The sequence below is a fragment of the Branchiostoma lanceolatum genome, chromosome 11 (assembly GCF_035083965.1).
Source record: "Branchiostoma lanceolatum isolate klBraLanc5 chromosome 11, klBraLanc5.hap2, whole genome shotgun sequence".
Lineage (NCBI taxonomy): Eukaryota > Metazoa > Chordata > Leptocardii > Amphioxiformes > Branchiostomatidae > Branchiostoma > Branchiostoma lanceolatum.
In genome coordinates this window covers 11,552,780-11,572,645 of record NC_089732.1, presented here as the reverse complement: position 1 = coordinate 11,572,645, position 19,866 = coordinate 11,552,780, and the positions used below count along the sequence as shown (strand labels likewise).

The 19,866-nt window shown below is 38.9% G+C and overlaps 1 protein-coding gene across 1 annotated transcript in view; it reads left to right on the top strand.

Moving 5' to 3' along the window:
• LOC136445392 (serine/threonine-protein kinase NIM1-like) overlaps nucleotides 1-19,866 on the top strand; it is a 28,641-nt gene that overhangs the window by 1,942 nt on the left and 6,833 nt on the right. The window contains exon 2 of the mRNA XM_066443377.1: nucleotides 11,601-12,426. Coding sequence (XP_066299474.1) covers nucleotides 12,120-12,426 — 307 coding nt within the window. The 5' untranslated portion in view covers nucleotides 11,601-12,119. The remainder of the gene's footprint in view (nucleotides 1-11,600; nucleotides 12,427-19,866) is intronic.

The window sequence follows — 19,866 nt, the reverse complement described above, 5'->3', positions numbered from 1 at the left end:
AAAGGCTGTGCCTTTACTTACATCTGCTTGGAGATTGATATCCCCCTCCCCACATGTAATCCATACAGCTTAGTCTGGGCCAGCTCCACAGCATGATTTATTTGCACATCTGCTATAACTAGGTTAAGAAAATGAGGTGTGAATAACATGAATATCATGTATTAGTCTAGCCTTCTTGTTGGGAATCAATTTATTTTGGGAGAGGCTGAGAGTAATTTGTTTGGCTTAAATTTCAGCTTGCAATTTCCACATTTATATGATTTGCAATGAGATTGTGATGACATCTGAAAGCAGTAGACTGGCAATAGCACGACTTGTTAGGTTGCTAAAGATCAAAGTATATATTCATACACACAATTTTGACATTTCAAATTCTGAAAATTGAACCAACTTCAAAGGATTATCAAAAGCGTGATATGTCAGTCTTTGGACTCTTTCATGTAGCTTTGATCCACAGCAAATTCATTATTGTACGCGCATGTGGTGAAAATGCACGATAATAAACTATAATGATACCGTTATGTACTCTCCTTTTATCCCAAGCTTTCATCCATAGCAGCATCTTTCTTTGCTCGGTGCCAATGTGGGCAGGGCGTACAATAAGGACAGATAACGATGGCTCAAGCTGTGAATGTCTGACCCCCATTTTCCAAAGTTCAAAATAAATTAGGGTATTTCCAAAACATGACATCAGTATTTCTTTGCATCCCCCATTCATCACAAAGGTTTGCACATGCACATTTTTATTTGGCTGTGCTGAGCTCATACTATTTTGGACCAATCCTTGCTTCTGACTCTAAAAACACCAAAGGAAACAGAGAAACAAACACAATGTCCTACTTCTAGATTGGCTCTTGATGAACTTTCAGCCTGGTCTTCAAAATCAAGGACTGGTGCGGTTGCCTGGTTACCAGAACTACGGGGCATGGACAGATGAGTGTGATTAAGGGCCGAGGGGTCGTATTATACACACTGAATTAGTCCACAAGAAAAGAACGGTTTAGTACTTGCGTTTCTGTTGTTCTGAATATAAAGACGAAAGCGGATGAATGGCACGCAAAGTCTTCAATTAAATTTTCATTTCACCTTGTGTAGTTGTATTGTATATAGGGTTGAGTTTGGGACACAAAAAGAATATAATAGTAGTTGTTGCTAGGCTGTGTTATAGATTTTCTGGGCTGAAATGATTCTAGGACATTCCCTATACCTAGTTTTAAATATCTCATACCTGGAGAAAAACAGACATAGTTTGATGACAAGCACTTGCACCATAGCCTGGAGTCCAGCCTTGTTATCTGTGGCCTGCTCCCAACGTTGGCTAGCCACCAACTGGCTGGACTCCAGGCTATGTGCACCATGTACAAGTTGATTTGGGAAATTTGAAACAATAATGAATGTAAACTCGTTTGAATGTTTCACATGTACATGTAGTCAAAAAGGGCCAATTTATAACCAACCAGTTAAACAAGTAACGTTATGTACATGTAAATGTGTGATCTGGCCAGGGGTCCAGTTCGAGATAGACAAATTGTCTTGTACAAAATAATAACTTCACTAGAGCTACATGTGTATACAATTGCCTTTTAACCAAAAGTGTAACCTTCTCCCTGTTGCCTGACACTGTAACTAATTGAGAATTGGTAGCCAAACGGCTAAAGATTTTAAAGTTAGCCTTCCATTCTGTGCACTCTCTTCTATACATGATGATATGGGGCAACATCATTGAACGTGATTAGATTATGTGGTATCCAATCAACATAGACAGTTCTATGGTCATCCAGCCAATGGGATACTGAAGTATCTTTCATGTGGGATCATCTATAGAATGGGGCTTTGGGCAGATTACCTGTTATTGTGTTTAGAAAGGGTTGTGGTATCACAACATTGAAACACGATACCCAAACACTTTGATGCTGGAAAGCAATTATCAACCTATTAATGATGCATGACTGAAAACTAAGCATTGCGTTTTCTTGTCCTATTTTGTGTCTGTTATAAAAGGTAATTTTGTATATATGAGCTGTTATAAGATAGCCAAGTTACTTTTGTCGCTTGTATAACTTCAACCTGCCTTCTAAAAGTTCTAGCAAAATGGGTATATTGGGAACACTTAACATTATGGTAGTCATAACACTAATGAAATGCTATCTATTTTCTTTAAGATAGGGGAGGGAGAATATTCTTTTCGTGATATAAACTTTGGAAATTATATTCCAACAGTTTTATCTTCTTCATAAATTATGGAAACAAAACCCTAGAACAGATAGGCACGGTTTAACATATGATAAGTTAATATGCAAAATCATCAGTCATATTTACCTGCCACTTATTAATACCAATCGCAAAGGTGCAATATTTTATTGTTGCTATATTGTTTTACATAAATGGAAAACTATGTATTTTTCTCCCTATGTCAACACCGACCACTCCCCATATTTGATCATGCGGCAAATAGGATCACAGAGCAGATCTCCTGTATTTATATAACACAGTGTTTTGAACATTATCCATAACAACCATGTAACTAACAACCAAATGGAATAAAAAAAGCCAACCTGTTCTTACATGTAATCCTTAAATGGGAAACATGAATGATATTCTGGGAATATGGTAGTTACACATGTAAAAATGGATATTATATGTAATCATTGTCATGAAAAGAACACACTTAAATCTGTAATTTCATAGGTTGAATATGAAAAATATTTACTGTATGGCCAGCTTGATAAGGCTTTTGTCTCGCTCATGGGTATCAAATGCTTTGTTATGTCTCAACTATTGTCTGACGATTGGTATCGTTTTGTGAGTGAAATTTTACATACTTATTCTTATCATCTTTAAACAATAGATGGGATGTAAACTCAACAGTCTTTTTGTTCTTTTGAAGATGTCTCCATGGTTTCCTGGTAACAAACGCATATCTAGACTAATCATAGGTGGGCATGGCAGACAATTACTTGTCAAATGGGGATCGTTTTCAGATTAGAATTACACATGTTTGCTGTAGCCATGGTAACTATCTGGGCTGTCATCACAGTAAATACTAAATGACTAGTCATCATGTAGGGATGATCACGGTGGTGTTTCCCACTATCTTTTGTCATCAGTAGCAATTCATTGGATTGATTGCTATGCAGTTTGATACATGTTTTGTTCTTCAGTTTTACTATACATGTATTTGTGACAAATGCTGCCTCTGTTGCATTTTTTGTTTGGAATTCGTAGGTTCAATGGTTTTAATTTTTTTATTTAGACTGCAAGAAATTTAGCCGGGATGCTACCTTTTTTTACTGTCCAAGCAGAGGTTTGGTTACACCTTGTTTTCGAAGTCTTTTTAGGCCACATAAAAAAAAGGGGCAAAATAGAAAGCTGGACAAAAACTCCTAGAAGACTTAAAAAACAAGCTTATTTATTTATTTATTTATTAAACTTCACAGAATGAAATCTGAGAGGTGTTGGCAACAGGATCGGTGCATCCTTTACAAGGGCAACACCTGTAGAGTACAAAAAAAGCCAAACCTCCACTTGGAGAATAAAAAATAGACTAGCATCTCGGCTAAATTGTGTGATGTCTTCATATGAAAACTAAAAGTCCAAAACCTCTGCTTGTCTCATTGGAGAGTAAGCCTTTTTAGCTGTAGTACGCTCTCAGGTGCTTCCCGTGCCGACCATTGCTACAACGCCTGCAAGGAACCGCAATCTATTTTGGTGGCTTCTTTAAATAGCTGGCTTCTCTCGTTATCGTTAGAAATGATATTGTGAGTTAATGGGGTCAGCCCGTCTGCCCAGTTGTAGGTAGCACCAGTCCATCATGTGGTCTAAGCACCCTCCATTTCTAAAGAAAGTACAGAGGCATTGACAACTGACCTTTCCGTAACAAATAAATGGACTCTGTGCTCCAGTTCACCAGAAAAGGTGTCTGTCGAAAGGAGAGTCCGTTCTCGTTGCCATGACAACAAAGTGTAAATAGAAAAATACCGATTTGGTTACTGCAATTCTTTATTTGTTAACTTGATTTTATTTTTAGCAACTTTCATGGTCACTAGTCAACCGCAAAAATTTTATCATCGCAAATATTTGATCTCTCTTCCGGCTGAAGCAAGAACTTTGTTCCCACCGTTAGAATTAAATGCTGTAAACCCTTTCCCCCAACCACTAAAATTACTGACCGCAATATTAAACGGATTTACAGTACCTGTAATTTTTAGTGGGATTTCGAACTTTCAAAGTATGTTGTAGATCTTTCAGAGTTTCATACTTTGGTAAGAGGATAAGGTATTTCTTGCAGCTGGTGCTACTAATTCTAGTATGTACATGTAAGTAGACTAGTCCCAAAGGAGTCAGCTGTAAGTTTATTTCTGTTCATCTTTTAATCTTCAAGAATTTGTGATTTACGAGTCAGTAACTGTAGCTGTAGCAATATCCTCATATCATTATCAATTGCACATTTGTGGATGTCAAAGTCATATCCTACTTTCCAGACTAGGGGTGGGTACCGGTACAAACAATTCAGGTCCGGTCCAGGTCCAGGTCCAGAGGGTCAGGTCCAGGTCCGGACCTGTACCTGTACCTGATTATAGTAGTGTCGCAGAACATCATATTTTGGAGAGCGAGACACATTTAAAAGTCTGCAAACGTCATGTCTGAAACGATATAATTTCTTAGGTTTGCACTTTGTCTCAAAATTATAACTATACTCTTCTCGCCGTCTGTTTACTCATCCTTTAAGTGTTTCTAGATATGATTCACAGCTAACGTCTGCGAAAACGAAGTTAAATCTGCACTTTTGTATTTTCTTAGACCAGTTATGTGGCCGCCTGGTACTATGAATTTTCTAATCGGTCCATAGGCCGGTCCACTGATTTTTTACGGACCGGTTTTTTTGGACCGGTCCATTAAGAAATACCGGTTTTGTACCGGTGCACGGTACCGGTACCCACCCCTATTCCAGACGTATGGAAGATGGTGAAATGATCAATTCAAACTGTAGCAACCTGACAATTTTCTGGTTTTCTCTTCACCTGACCTTCAAATTACATTACAGTCAACACCTACATTCTGCCTTCTATTAGATAAACAATAAAATTTCAAGACCTACGTCATGACATGTATTTCATTTTGTGTTCATTGATGAAAAAAAAAGAAAATTTATTGGTTGCTCCCACTAATAAGCCAGTTTGGAACTCGTGGAAGTCGTGAATTATGTATAAGGATAGAAAGTTGACCCAGGTGTCAAAGCCATTAAGGTTGGTTTACCTGTGCCTGTCTCTAAACCACACATCGGAAACAGTCTCACCTGGGACCAGATATTTCCTGACTTGGTGTAAAAACTTCCAAGAAAACGTTACTACACTGTGTTCACAGATGGCAGCCTAAATACGTTAACAGGGTTTAACAACCGTCGCTATGGTTACATTTGTGTGACGTAAATACATCTTATGCCAAAGTAGTCATACATGTATAATACCTATATAGTAAGACAGGCCCTTTTTTGCTTCCTTGGTAATCGTGTAATAAATGATATTGTTCGTAATAATATAATTGATGACCGTTGTTAATCATGTAATAAATGATATTGTTCATAATGATATAATTTATGATATTTAATCTCGGGATATCCGAGCAACTATCTTGCCCAGATAATGATAATGAATGCGATATTATGATATTAGATTTAGAACCATAAAATAGAAATTGTTTCTACTAAGGACAGTTTCTTGAAGACAATTTGTCCTTGTTTCCACTGTTAAGAGACCGGTAAATGTTTGATTTTGAGATTTTTTGTTTGGTACAAGCAAGGACATTATATAGAAGTTGGCCTCATTGACACAGAGTTTCTCTGTGGTGCAAGTGATGTGAATTGTCAACAATAAATAATGATTTAGCATTTCTGAAGGAACAATAACCAATTATTCAGTGCCTGACCTACATGTGTTTCCATATGTCCTCAAAACCCTTGCTTGGTATTTGCTAAAAGTTTAATTATTAAACAATAGAGGGAACAAGGATGTTTTCAAGAAACAGTTTAAGTCCCAAGGATACTTTTATGTGGGTTGTTGAGTTAGGCCTTACGGTTGATCCACTAAAAATTCCATGTCATTGTGGTAAATAGAACCGGTACATGCTTTTCCTGAAGAGTGCAGGTGTTTGGCAGGAGCATTGTGTGTTGCTATTTGCCTGGCACGCCACTTTGTTCTGTCCCTTCCTTTACTTTAGCACATGCTGAAATGCTCAAGGCCTTGTGTTTTGTTGTTTAATTGATTAAAATGTTAGTTTGTGGTATAACTAATTGTCGAATTTGAAACTGCATGAATGGCTATTGTAATTACCAAATGATTATCTAACTGTGTTGAACTTCAACCCTTTTGGGATCAAGTGTCAAATTTCAGACGTTGGCCTACTTTTTTGAGTCCCTCCCTTTTCAAGTACATACATGTACCTACATGTACCTTTGCAAAGTAAAGTAGGGGATTTTGTTATGTGTGCAGACTGTTACGAAGGGCCAAGGTAGGAAATTGTAATTTGTTTTTATGTAATAATTCGTGGCTAACTTGAAAGATAGAACTTTAAAGCTACAGAGGTATGAAAAGAATAATGATTTTTTCCTTTTTCATATAGATACAAAAGTCAGGAAATGTAGCAACCAAGAAGATTATTTTTTTTTTGGTTACAAATAGCGATTTTACTCAGTACATTTTGTCATCCCTGTATATGTAGAATATAACATGGCAGTGAGGTGCAATATATAATTCCCTTGTTTGATGAATATGGTACTTTTATGTATGATATACAGATGTCATAAGACCTTGCTTCCGTAAACTATTGTAACTGGGATTCCAGACTGTCATTTATCTTGAAATGACAGGCTTCCCTCGACTATTGCTTGTCTTCATGCAAGAGACATGAGGAACCTGACTTAATGCACCATGGGTAGGCTGGTTAGAGAGAAGCCTCTTATCACAGTAGAGCAGACTGATACTATCCTATCCCTAGGTAATGTGTTGTATAAATCCTCCATGTGCTTTTTGAAGTTTTTGAGATGCAGACTGGCAGGACTTTTTGAAGTTACCTTGCTGCCGTGTCCATTGAAACTTAGCCTGAATTCAATCAAGCCTCCTGTGACCGCTCGCCGCCCTGTAACCGCCTTGCAACCCAAGAGCTAAGTCGAGCACAAACTCCGCAGGGAGGGGACAGAAATCCCCGGACAGCTGGAGTTTGCGTTTTACAGACTAATTGAAACTCACTAACTCTAATATGAGAGAAAAAAATTCTACCATTTCCCCCTCCCCTCTACATAGCACCACTGGCACTGGTACATGTAGGCTGGTTAGACTTAGAGAGAAGCCTCTTATCACAGCGGAGCAGACTGATACTATCCTAACTCTGGGTAATGTGTTGTATAAATCCTCCATGTGGGTTTTAAGTGTGAAGGTTACTGAGATACAAACTGGCAGGACATTTTTAAATTTTTAGAGTTAACTGGCTGCAGCGTCCATTGAGACTCACTTTCTTACCAAGGGAACAGATTTCTGAAAGACAGAAAAAAATTCTAACATTTCTCAGTGAGTCCCCTCAGTATTGTACCATTTGCTATTTCATTCATAAGCATATATACATCATACTTGTACATGTACATGTATACTTTGGGATATTTCAATACAGGACACAGCCTGTTTATTACCTTTGCCAAGAAGGTTATGTTTTAGAGAGCGTGTATCTGTATGTGTATGTGTGTGTGTGTGTGTCTATGTGTGTGAACAAAATAACTTTAGAATGCCTGAGTTGATTTTCTATTGATTTTCTTGATGAGACCTCGAAATGATTAGATTTTGAGTCCCCAAGCGACCTTCCTAGGTACTACAGTGTAACTTCCGGTTTGATATCTCGTTCGAGTTGTTCCTTATGAATATGGTCACAGTAATATTGCTTCAATATATGGTAGGAAGAGAAGTTTGTGTTCTGTACATGTTTTTTTCCGTGTTTGTTTCCTTGTGCTGTTGTAACAGCCTGTGCTCAGGTCATGAATTAATCATTAACTCAGCACTCTTTTATATGTGAGTTACTGAGGTCAAAGTCTTTGACTTAGACGGACAGGTTTATACAACTTTTTCTGTTAGTCTGATGTATATTGAACTTGTTGTTTGTACGTACATATGTGAAGCATAGTTTGGTTCAGGGAAGACACAAGTATGCAAGGAGCTAAGAGTACTCGTGTACTGAGCTCGAGTTAGAGAAGAAGTTAGTAGTTTGCTCCAAGTCCTAATGGAAATGGATTCGGAATTGCAACTTTGAAACTGTTAAAAGGATTTTGATGAGTCAAATTACACACCTGTTAATGTATGGACAGCCGTCATGCAATCAACCTAATTCTGTCTGAGGTGTGAGATGTAATTTCAGGATTGAAAACGGATATTCCTCTTAAGTTGCTACAGAAACCTATCCCCTCTTAAATCTTATTCCTGTCAACATGTGTAAAGCCAGGTGTTTGTGTGTGTGTAATGAGGGTCTGCATGGGGGATCCCGACCACTCTGAATTCAGAAGAACCCCCTACGTATTAATCTAAAATCAAGGAAGGTGATAACGCAAAATTTGGTCGCTTTGTTACAAATTACGTGACTAAGACGGCTTTCTCTATGAATTACGGGAAATAAAAATAGGCGGCCTACGCCTAATGGAAAAGAGCATGCAGGCCCTCTCTAATAGACAGATGCGGTTATGTGTGAATCAGTCTGTGACACCTTGGATTTTCTACTTCTCCTTCCTGTGTGCTTTACACACACCTTGATGACCATTGCTTGGCTGAGTCCGCCTCCTGCCAAGACCAGTAATAACTGGTAGTGTAAATCCCACTTCATCCTTATAATTAGAACCATTTGGGTCAAGAAAACATCACACCTCTGGCCATAAGCATTTGTACATGTCTCTTCTTTTGGACCACCGGACTTAGCTTGATGTCTAGTTCTGCAGGTCTGAAATGGGTTTACATGTATGTTTCTGATTGACACATTTCTTTTGGCGTAAAGAGACTGAATATATTTCCCATTGGAATGGTGGTGGTGGGAAGCTTGGGTGTTTTAGTCAATTTAGAGTGTTTGGAGTGAACCATTTATGAGAAAACTGTGTAATACAAAGGTCTCTGACCTACATACACAGATGTATGTACACCCAATAGATTGATTTCTATTCGAAGCCCAGCATGTTTTTTTTTTTTTTTCATCTTCTCCTCAGGCCACTGGCTAAACTACAAAGGGAACATAATAGTCATGGTAAGAAAACAGCTGTGGCTCTCCTTGTAGGCTTTAGAAATAGAAATATACATCAGCTACATCTACATTTGTGTATCTACATACTACATGAAGTATATAGTATTATATCATACCTGGGCTGCAATAACCTTTGATGTGGGTGTTTGGACTGGTCCATACTTTACGGTACGGCCCGGACATCCCTAGTTCGATTTGTACTCACTTAGAGTGCGCCGGTTACGCTGCAGTAAAGATTTGATTAGAATCGATGTTGTCCCAATTTTTTTGTTTGACTTTGAGGACACAAAACTCTCTCAACTTCTGGCGCATTTCGCATTGAGTTGTGTTTTTGTTCGGATGGGTATGACATAAATGAAATTAGACACAACACAGTGTATTCCGCATTGCCATATACAGGTCATATAAATCATATACATAAAGCTTGAAGGTTGAAATCCAAAGACAAATTTTTAATGAAGGTTGATATATCACCCATGTCAAGATTTCTCTTGTGTATGTAATAAAGTAATAATACTTGGAATTGAAAATGTGATAAAGGCATTTCCCATGAAATGACTCCAGTTGGCTCACACTCACAGTATGCATATGTGATTGGTCTCCTTTTGTTGTGTTGACTGTAGCACAGGTAGATTTAGGCATCCGGAAAGTGTGTACGTCACAACTGTCACTTACGTTGCCCGTGTTACCATTAGCATGCCTCTTGAGCTAGGCATGTTGTTCTTTGTTGTACATAGTTAACCTGGTCGCCGGTCTATACAGGTCGGCTTAGGGGTGTTCTACCGGGTCCAGTCCAAGCATTGGCCTTTCTTGGATCATATTGGGTCGCCAGTATACCTCGTATACGGACACACTGAGAGGATTAAATCTGCAAACTCTTTCTGACCGCAGACACGACCTCTGCGTGAACTTTGCAAACAAAGTGAGACAATCGCCACGTTTCTGTTCCTGGCTACCTCCGACTCGAGGTGAACAGCACGGCAGACTGTTGAGGAACTCACTCCAGTACTCTCAAGCCAGGGGTACTAAACGTTACACCACGAGTGCCAAACCTGCGCTGGCGCAACTCCTTGGCGGACAAAAACTCTGATCTGTTACTCCGGCTGGACATTAACCTTGCTTTTAGTAGTAATGTCGAACTGAAATCTAGCTTTTAATTGTATTAGTCAACGATCATTTGGACATATGAACTGTTATCGTCTGTTGTACATAGTACTCTGATCGTGTCGACTTTACTGTATACGTGATTGTAAGCTGCGGCGCAATTCAGTATCTATACTGCAATGCCGTTTGTTCTCATGTGTTTTTTTTATCAATAAACCATTCACTACATTCACTACTTTCTCTGTTGGCCTGTCTTTTTAGCTGCCATCGGGAATGAACGAAAAAAAGCCAAGCCTGTAAAGCCACCCCCCAGGTCCCGATGGTATACGGTTATCAGGCTAGTACAAAGTAAGCCTGTACATAGTACTTTTGAACTAGAACAGGCAGGGAAATCGTCCTTTAGGACAGAGAGCTTATCACAGTGATAATACAAGGACATTACACACAATTCAGTAACAAGGAACTTACTACTAGAATCTCATTTTTAATTTGACATTTATATTGACAAAAGTGGATGTGATGTTGTTATAGAGAGGTTGCTGTCATTGAAGAATATCGATATCCACAGCTGCCCCTAATATACATGTGGAATCTGTTGAAATATTTGGCACTCTCTTGTCTTATTTGTCAAGCACTTGCTGGGAAACATGCCAAGAATATGTTAGTGAGTAAGTGTAAAAGATTTGAAATGTCATTTGAATGCTCAGAATAGCATTAGATCTTGATCAGATTCATTGAGGTTGTGCCCATCTCCATTTCTGTAGTCCCTGGGCCATACATTTGTGCTAATACTACAATATCTGTGTCGATCTATGTACATATATATACAACATGTGAGTAGGTCAGAGTGTCAGCAAACAAGATGCTGTTTGTTTGTTTGTATTTGCTTGTATTGCATACCCGGTAAACCGCCTCATGGTATAACACACCAGCTGAAGGTTTGTACTGAACAGTACATAAGATGCATATTCGTACAGATTTATTTGATGCACTCACACTGGGAAGGACCCCTACTCTTCTCGATAAGTGTTTTTTTTTTTTACTTGCTCGAGATATGGCAATCCTCAAGCACCATTTAACGTCCTCCATTCTGATTAAAAAGTTGTGATATATTTGGTCTTCTAGAAACATAGATCCACATGCATATATACATAACAAAATTGTTTTGTATTTGTACATCATGTAGTTGTTTTGGTTGTCAATTAATGTAAATTATGTCCTCCCCCACACAGGCGAGCAGCGATACAATCTACAACTGCGTCTGACGCCACCTGAAGCCTCTGACGGCCTGGAAAACTGACACAGAACAGCCGGATCCCCGCGGCGGAAACACCTGTCTCGTCATGTCCGCACCCAGAAGACACGTCTAGATTACGGGAATCCATAACTTATCCTGACGAATCAGCTGGGTCAGAGGGCGCTGTTTGACAAACAAAGCGATTTCATGCTTTCAGGGAAGATAACAGTCCATTAGCCCTGGGTGCCCCTAGAGGGAGGGCACGGCCTCTAGCCATTAACTCCCCTCGTGGTCGTCCATGGTAACTGTAAAGCACTCCCGCTCTAGGCTGTTTATCTGATCGCTGAGTTCTGAAGGGCAGAAGTGACAGGTATTAATCCGCCGGCCACTTCTCGCGCCCGGAGTGAGCGGAGGATGGCCGCTGACCTCCCGCCGGATACGCCGGAGTATCCCGCGAGGTTCGTAGCAGAGGGCTCTGCATGGACGTGTCTGTGAGACCTCGCACCGGTGCGACATGTCCAAGACAACCGCCGTGGTCCACCCCAGTCCCGCGCTAATTGAGAAGCAGCACCTGAAGATGGGAGGGAACCACTACATCTCGTCCAACCACGAGAGCGACCTCTCGGTCACGTCCCCCGACTTCCCGCGGAAGGAGCGCAAACTGTCGCCCTACGAAAGGGTGACCTATGACCTGAGCAATGACGAGAAGATCCAGAAGGAGATCACCTTGGGGAAGCGGATCGGCTTCTACAGATTACGGGCGGAAATCGGGAGTGGAAACTTCTCACAAGTGAAGATGGGCATACATGCACTCACCAAAGGTGAGGAATAGTTTTGTTTTTATCCCTGATGTAATTGTAGAATTGTAATTACAAAACTGCATTAAAAAACCTGCAGATGATACAACTTATAAGACGACGGCTATGATAGTTTTAGGAAAAGACAGAATGCTGGTCCATGAAAAATACCGATATTCTTCAGTAGCAAAATATTATCTGGACCAAACTGTCCATTCACATGTTGTTGACAATATGATCTCAACAGTTGACAGAATTCTTAGTGACCTGATTGAGTTTACTGCTTTATTTCTTATTTGAAAAAAAAGGGGGGCTTTATTTCTTATTTGAAAAAAAAGGGGTAGATTTAAAGATAATGGTGCCAGGAAGTGGTGTGAGGTTAACATACATGTACACAATTGGAGAAAGTGTGTAGGTCGTGTATGAAGTATGTGCAGAATGTAAATTCCCTGTCATTATACCAGCTAAAGCCTCAGACAAGGCACATGCAATTAAGGTGCAGTCCCATCATGACACAACAATATCCTTTTATCAGTGGCAAAACATTGAAAAGAATGCATGAAAAGGTCCTTGACAAAATCCTTTTCTATTACTAAAACATTGAAAAGAAAGTTTGGTACACATTTTCTGTGTAATAATGAGTTTTCTTCCCTTTCCAATGATGTTAAAACAAACATAGTATTCCAAGACTGAAATGCCAAAGAATAATATCTAGAGATACAATAGGGGCTGCATGACAAGTTACATATTTCATCTTATAGGATTAAAGTTTGTAAAGAGTCTTTTTTATTATGTAACCCCATGTTTTCCTTTCTATGAGGAGTTGTAATACTTGTATGTAACGTTTAGTTTGCTTAGAAAATCATGGATTTCCGTTCCTATGAAAAAGCCAATCATCTTTTTCCTCCAGTGCCCTCCCCTTGTAACCTTTACTGTGGATTAGGGACATACTTCCAGTCCTGGTGTTACGGGATTTACAAGTAACCCGTAGTCATAGCAACCAACGCTGCTTTGCTGATATTAAAAGTCACTTCAAACCCAAAAACGACCTCTTGGTCTTATGATATGTACACGTATATCATGTAACACTAGAATCTAAATTGGACAGTCGATAGCCAGTCCACCACAGAAGTTGCTGAGTTGATTTTTCTGTGTGGCGGGCAGGAAATGTTTATAATGTAAAATACTATAAAGATTTCGTTTGCTATTTTTCCAGTCTTTATCACTATTATCAATTGCGGCTACATGTATGATACAATTTCAATTATAGGAACTTAATTCCATCCCCCTTTCATCATCTTCAATCTTCTGTCTTGATTATAAACGAAATAAAAGCATTCAGAACGATTGGAATAAGTTTTCACGTACATGTAACATGACTGACAACAGAAATATTGATCATTTCACAACTTATCTGACTTTTAACTAGCTCTCAAGTCCCCCGAGACTATGGAGTTCTTGATACTGATAGCTTTCTTTCAGAAGTCAAGAGCGCAGGATTAAAACAGCATTAAATATTCATAGGTCAGTAAAAGGATTTCGCTGTTATCTTGTAGACCCATGGGATGTAAAGTAAGTTCTGATGTTTCCAAGAATCAAATTTGATGTTTGTTATACCGTACAGTACTGTTAAAGGGGACACATTTGCAGTGGTTTATTTTCATGGTGAACTTTTCACTGCGAACTTAAAGTCACTACGAACATTTCCTCTTGTACAGTAAAACCATGCATGGCAGTTTCAACTGCGAACTTAAAACCACCACGAACACTCCATTTTCTCCCCACCCTGAAATCAAATCCCCACGAATATTTCCCGTTTTACAGTATTGAATTCATACAAAAAAACATCTGACAGTTCGACTCAGATCATACATTTGGATCCTTGAAGAAGTCTATTTAAAGAAGCTGGTTTCTCTCCAGGAAGATTTCTTTCTTGATGCACAATCATCGTAATAATGACTTCCTTGTTATTCTGACCAAGAGAAGTCACTCTATTTTATACATGAAATGAATAATTGTCATAATTGTGCTCTGCACCCAACACTCGGTTATTTCAAGAAGTCTATTTTAAGAAGCTGGTTTCTCTCCCGGAAGTTTCTTTTCTCGGTGCATGATCATAGAAGTAATGACTTCCTTGTTATGCCAGCTGGGATGAAGTCTACTCTTAATTTCCTGATGTTGAACACTTCAATTTGGGTTCAGTCAATGCTCTTCAATGTTCCAAACAAATATTGGTAGGTATATGTAAACTACAACTTACACAAGGCAATTAATTTTTGGCTAGAGATACATAAATATATTCAGAAAAATCAATACACCAAAATTAAAAGTAAACCCGTGCCAAAGGCAAACATAGACATGTTCAATCTACTTATGTCATGTCCCGACACCATATCTACGTACTTAGGCCAATACATATGTAGCGCTTTACAAAAGAGAGAATGTATTTTAACTGTCCGAAACGTTTAACATGTATATCATTACGCCATTTACGTTCATATATTCTTGTGATTATAGTTTTCAGAATAGAAGAGAATAGACTAGTTTAGTACTCATTGTATTGATTGCCTTGTTATTGTTGCCATACATTGTGCCATGTACAATTGTCGAGCAATAAAGTTCATTCATTCAATGTCTGGCCAGGTAATAAGACTTTTAATAGCCCTGTCTGATGCCTTTATTTTTGGGATCTGCCCAGTATGCATCTATGCTTTTTGGATGTCATTATTTGTTTTATGTGATTTATATATGCTAGTCTCAGTCTAGCATTATGATATAACACTCAGTTTTGTATGTTTGTGATATAATATGTTATGTGGATGTTGACCTTTTATTCAATAGTCACGGACCGGTGTTTTAGGACAGATTTTCTAAAATTCTAACATCTATATATGGACATGGTATTGTTTGAAATTCATAATCCTGCATTATATAAATAGTAGACTTATACTCGTAGCCACGCCAATTTTAGGATTTTCCCTCCAAATTACCCTTTTTGGAAATTTTGTCAGAAAAAAAATGATGTAATAAAAAGGCATTTGATAGACCACTAAGTCTTGAATTTCAGTTGTTCACTGGACAGGTAGATTTTAAAAGGATGATACAAGATGAATTTAACATGACATAGCACTTAAGATTGTCAGACACAAGTCAACAAGGACCCTGCAAAGATGTCAACTTTCGTATGACGTCTGCCTAACTCATCGTGCAATTATTGTATAGTTAATGTCTGTAATTTGTAATTTTAAGCAAAATTGTTATATATGAATTTTAAGTATGTTTTCAGAATTGGATAACATTTTTAAATATTGTTGATAACGAAGTTTGTAAACACCAACACAATTCAGGCTAAATGCCTGCAAGGTGGTGATTCAATAAAGTTCAAAGTTCAAAGTTCAAAGTTCAAATGAACATGTTTCTGACTGCGTGCACTGTCATCACATTTGATCAATCACTTACTGACCAATTGCAAGATCCATCAAAACTGTTAAATCTGAAACAGCTGCAAAATCCCTAGGCCTGTATTGAATGGATAGGCATCAGTATAGTTCTAGTGTTATGTGGACAACAGCCACAAGCAATTAGCTTTCTATATACATGTATCATTGTGTCTATGCGGCCTACCCTTTTTATTATCCCGGACTTTTACATGTAGGTGATCTCTTTTTCCTACAGAAATCCTACAAAGCATTTGTTGACTTTGACTCAAAGTTAACGTCACAAGTCATGGTATTTGGGGAAAAAGCCCTGTTGTTTTTCCTTTGGAACAGTCAACTAGAAGTTCGACCTGTCTGCTGTGTTATGTTATGTTGTGTTGGATATGCATTGTGGTGTGCCTACGTAAAATTGAAGACGTTGAATAGGTCTGGCCATGCATGCCTAGAGATGATGAATAAGACTCGTGACGTCATTCTACCGTTCTTTGTGTTTGTAGGGCTGAAAAAACGTGACGGACGCGTGTCAATGGGTATCTGATGCAGCCACTGTTCAAGGACATTTGAAAGATACTTTGTGTTATCTGATGGGAGGGGTCATGTGTTTGTAAAATCATTTACGTAGACAACAAGAACAGTGTTTCTGTTAGTATTCTCTCTAAAGTTTTGCCATTCTGGAAAGCAGTCTTTGGAAAGAAGTCCAACTCCAAGGCAATCTTCATGTACATGCGTGTGTTCAGACAATTACGCACAAGTCCTGGGGTCGCTTTTTGTCTACCCAACTTTTCCATTACAAAGTCCTGTAGCTATATCTCTTAAGTCATTAGTGGTCTCTGCCCAAAAAGCCTTAGCTAGTAGTAATAGGAGCCTAGAGGCTAAACAAAAAACTCAACCAGACATTGATGCTAATAGGCTCCAGGTAGACATGCTTGGCAGACTAGCTCCCTTGTAGTTGTACTCGTTGTAGGGCACAGAAATTGCAAATTGTTGCTGTGATGCCCACTTAAGTAGGCACTGCTAGCTATATGAATAGAAAGGCACTGCAGGGAGAATGTTGAATAATGTACGGCTACAATCCCTCCTATTCCCCAAGACATTTCACAAGGAAAGCCCCCACAACCTAAGTGGAATCATGCCATTAAAGTTGTACCAATGGGTTCAAGTGTTAGTTTAGTCTTGCCCATTACTTCAAGAACACTGTGCCTCAGGAGATATACCTTTTTCTGCATACCAATGTAGATAACATTCATTGGTAAGGATAATAACATTCACAATTACAATGTACAAGCACCAGACAAGTTTTACCTGTTCTGTTTGCTTTATTCCGTAAAAAGATATACCTTTTTCTGCATACCAATATGTAGATAACATTCATTGGTAAGGGTAACATTCACGATTACAATGTACAAGCACCAGACAAGTTTTACCTGTTCTGCTCCCCTCATTCTGTAAAAAAACAATGTTAGAATATCATATCTGGAGCCATATTTCACCCTGCAAACTTGAATCCATAACAGTATGATACTTTGGACTGATGGTGATACAGATTAGGTGCAGGTAGACACCAGAAATGCCGACTCAACTCCAATTTTACCTGCACTTAACCTTCTCCCTGCTGCCTAACTCTGTAACCAATAGGGAATTGGGTGCCAAATGGCTACTGCAGTGGGTTGCGGATAGTTTTTTTTATAGTTGTGACTTCAGGTTATCTAGTCCAAACTTTGCACTTAAAAACTCAAGTCTCAAATCCCCTGAAAGTTTAAGCCCCCAGACGTTGCTTTGATGTAAGCTACTTGTAGGTCATGTTCTCAACTTAAGTCACCTGTGGGTAAAAACAAAAATAAAAACGGTTTGATTTGAAGGAGGTTGATTTTATGTACCGAAACTGCATCATACTCTCGAACAGATCAGGCTTTTTGCCTGAAACGCTATTTTATGTTTACGTCATTGCTGTAGCGAGAAGCCCAGCAATATCACAAAGATGGACTGAAATGGACAGTGCTATACTCGTTTGTCTGGCGTATTTGCAGGCTGCGAATGTGTGCGGCACTTGCGCGGATCAGGCATGATTCACGTTCCATCACGACACCACAGAACATTTAGGGTCGTAACTAATGTACTAGGGATCAACCATAAGAGAGTCAATGCCGCTAAGTACTCCCACCGATGGTGACATAAGCTGGTACCTGCGTGGCCGAGTTACGGCGTACGGGCGCCATTACCGATCCTGCGAGAGAGCGCTGACGAGATGATGTTGACGTGATGGAAGGCAGGGATTCCCCGCAGCGCCGTAAAGACGTGCAGAAAGCCAGAAGTACAAGGAGAGGGCTGCTGATGTCTGGGTTGTAAAATGTACACGGAGAAAGAAAATGACTAATATATCATGCTCTGTGTTCAAGGCATGTTTCCAGGCTTTGATATCTCTCTTTTTGAAGCAGGGTTGCTAGAAAATATAAGAACGGACTATAAAAGTGATTATTCATAGAAATTCCATGTAACCACACTGTTTGACCCATTGACCTCCTTAAAAAGTGACTGTTTGAAGACAAATGTGAGTTGACTTTGCAAATTATAAATTTAAAGGCACAACAACAAAAACAACAAAACGTCATTTGTATCTCACAAGCTACATGCTAAGGGGTCTGCATGGGGGGTCCTGACAACTCTTTATGCTGAATTTAGAAGAACACCCTACGTATACCTATTACATTAAAAACAAGGATGGCAATTACGCAACCATTGGGTTGGCTCGGTACGAATTACCTGCATAAGACGGCTTTCCCTATGAATTACTGGAAATCAAAATAGGCGGCCTACAGTACGCCTTATGGAAAGGAGCATGCAGACCCTCTGATGTTGTAAATCAATATAATTTCAAATGTTGTCTGGCAGTTCTGAAACCTGGATGTATAGAATATAAGTTAGAATATGGATTTTGATCCAATTAGATTCTTGGCAACCAATGAGTATTTTTAGTATGCACTACACGACTCAGTTACAAGATCAAACATGTACAGAGAGAGGAATAGGTTTCAACTATAAAACACGAAAATGTCAAGCAAAATCCTCTGACCATCCTATGAAACCCTATGCTTTGCAAATTTTGCTGCAATATATCTTCATATATCCACCGGGTGATCTTTCTAGAGGAACTGGTAAAATCTTAGCCCGCAGGCCTATGTTATATATAAGACTGGAGGAATTAAGACTGCGAAGAAACTCGGACTTATGATTAATGCATTACCAAGACGTGCCTCCGTTTAATGTCAAGACATTTACTACCTGTAAATGTCAGGCCACGAGATGCAGGCCTGCACTACAAAAAGCAACGTCTAAAGATTGATGGCAGTTGTATTCATCTAAAGGGAACGTGTGGGAGTTTACCAGTGGAAATTTAAAGACTCTTTCATATGTTTCCAAAGAGTTGCATCAGTACATTTGTTATCTGCTGGAAGACCATTATCAAATTTTCCAGTAAAGTAGTATATTATGCTTGAAATGAATCAATGTACTAACTTAAAGACTTATTATATAGTCTTGTATAGTGATCTAAAACTCAATAACTTACTGATACATGTATACAATTTGCTTTAGACGATTCTTTAACAAAGAGGAGAAAGAAATAGAAAATGATAAGATTAACTTGTCAAATTATAATGGATATATACAAATAGCTTTTGCCCAAGTATTTTGTGATGTTCGTTTGTTCCTTTAGACCCTTGTACTATCATAATAGTGCCTAGTGGCACAGGTCAATAAGTTTCCTTGCTGTTTCAGTAGCAGGGTATATTTTTACAGGGAGGGTTGCTAGCCCTTCTCCTTTCACATGCTCAAGGCACCTCCTCGAACATGGGACCTCCATTTTATGTCTTTTCCAAAAGACAGGTGCAGCCTCAACCAAGATGCCCTTCCCAGGATTTAAACCTAGGTCTCCTAATTTGAACAGGGAGTCAACTGTGAGGCTGCTACCTGTTGAACTACAGGGACATCCCCTCTTTTGTGTCATGTATTTGGCATAAAACATTCTACA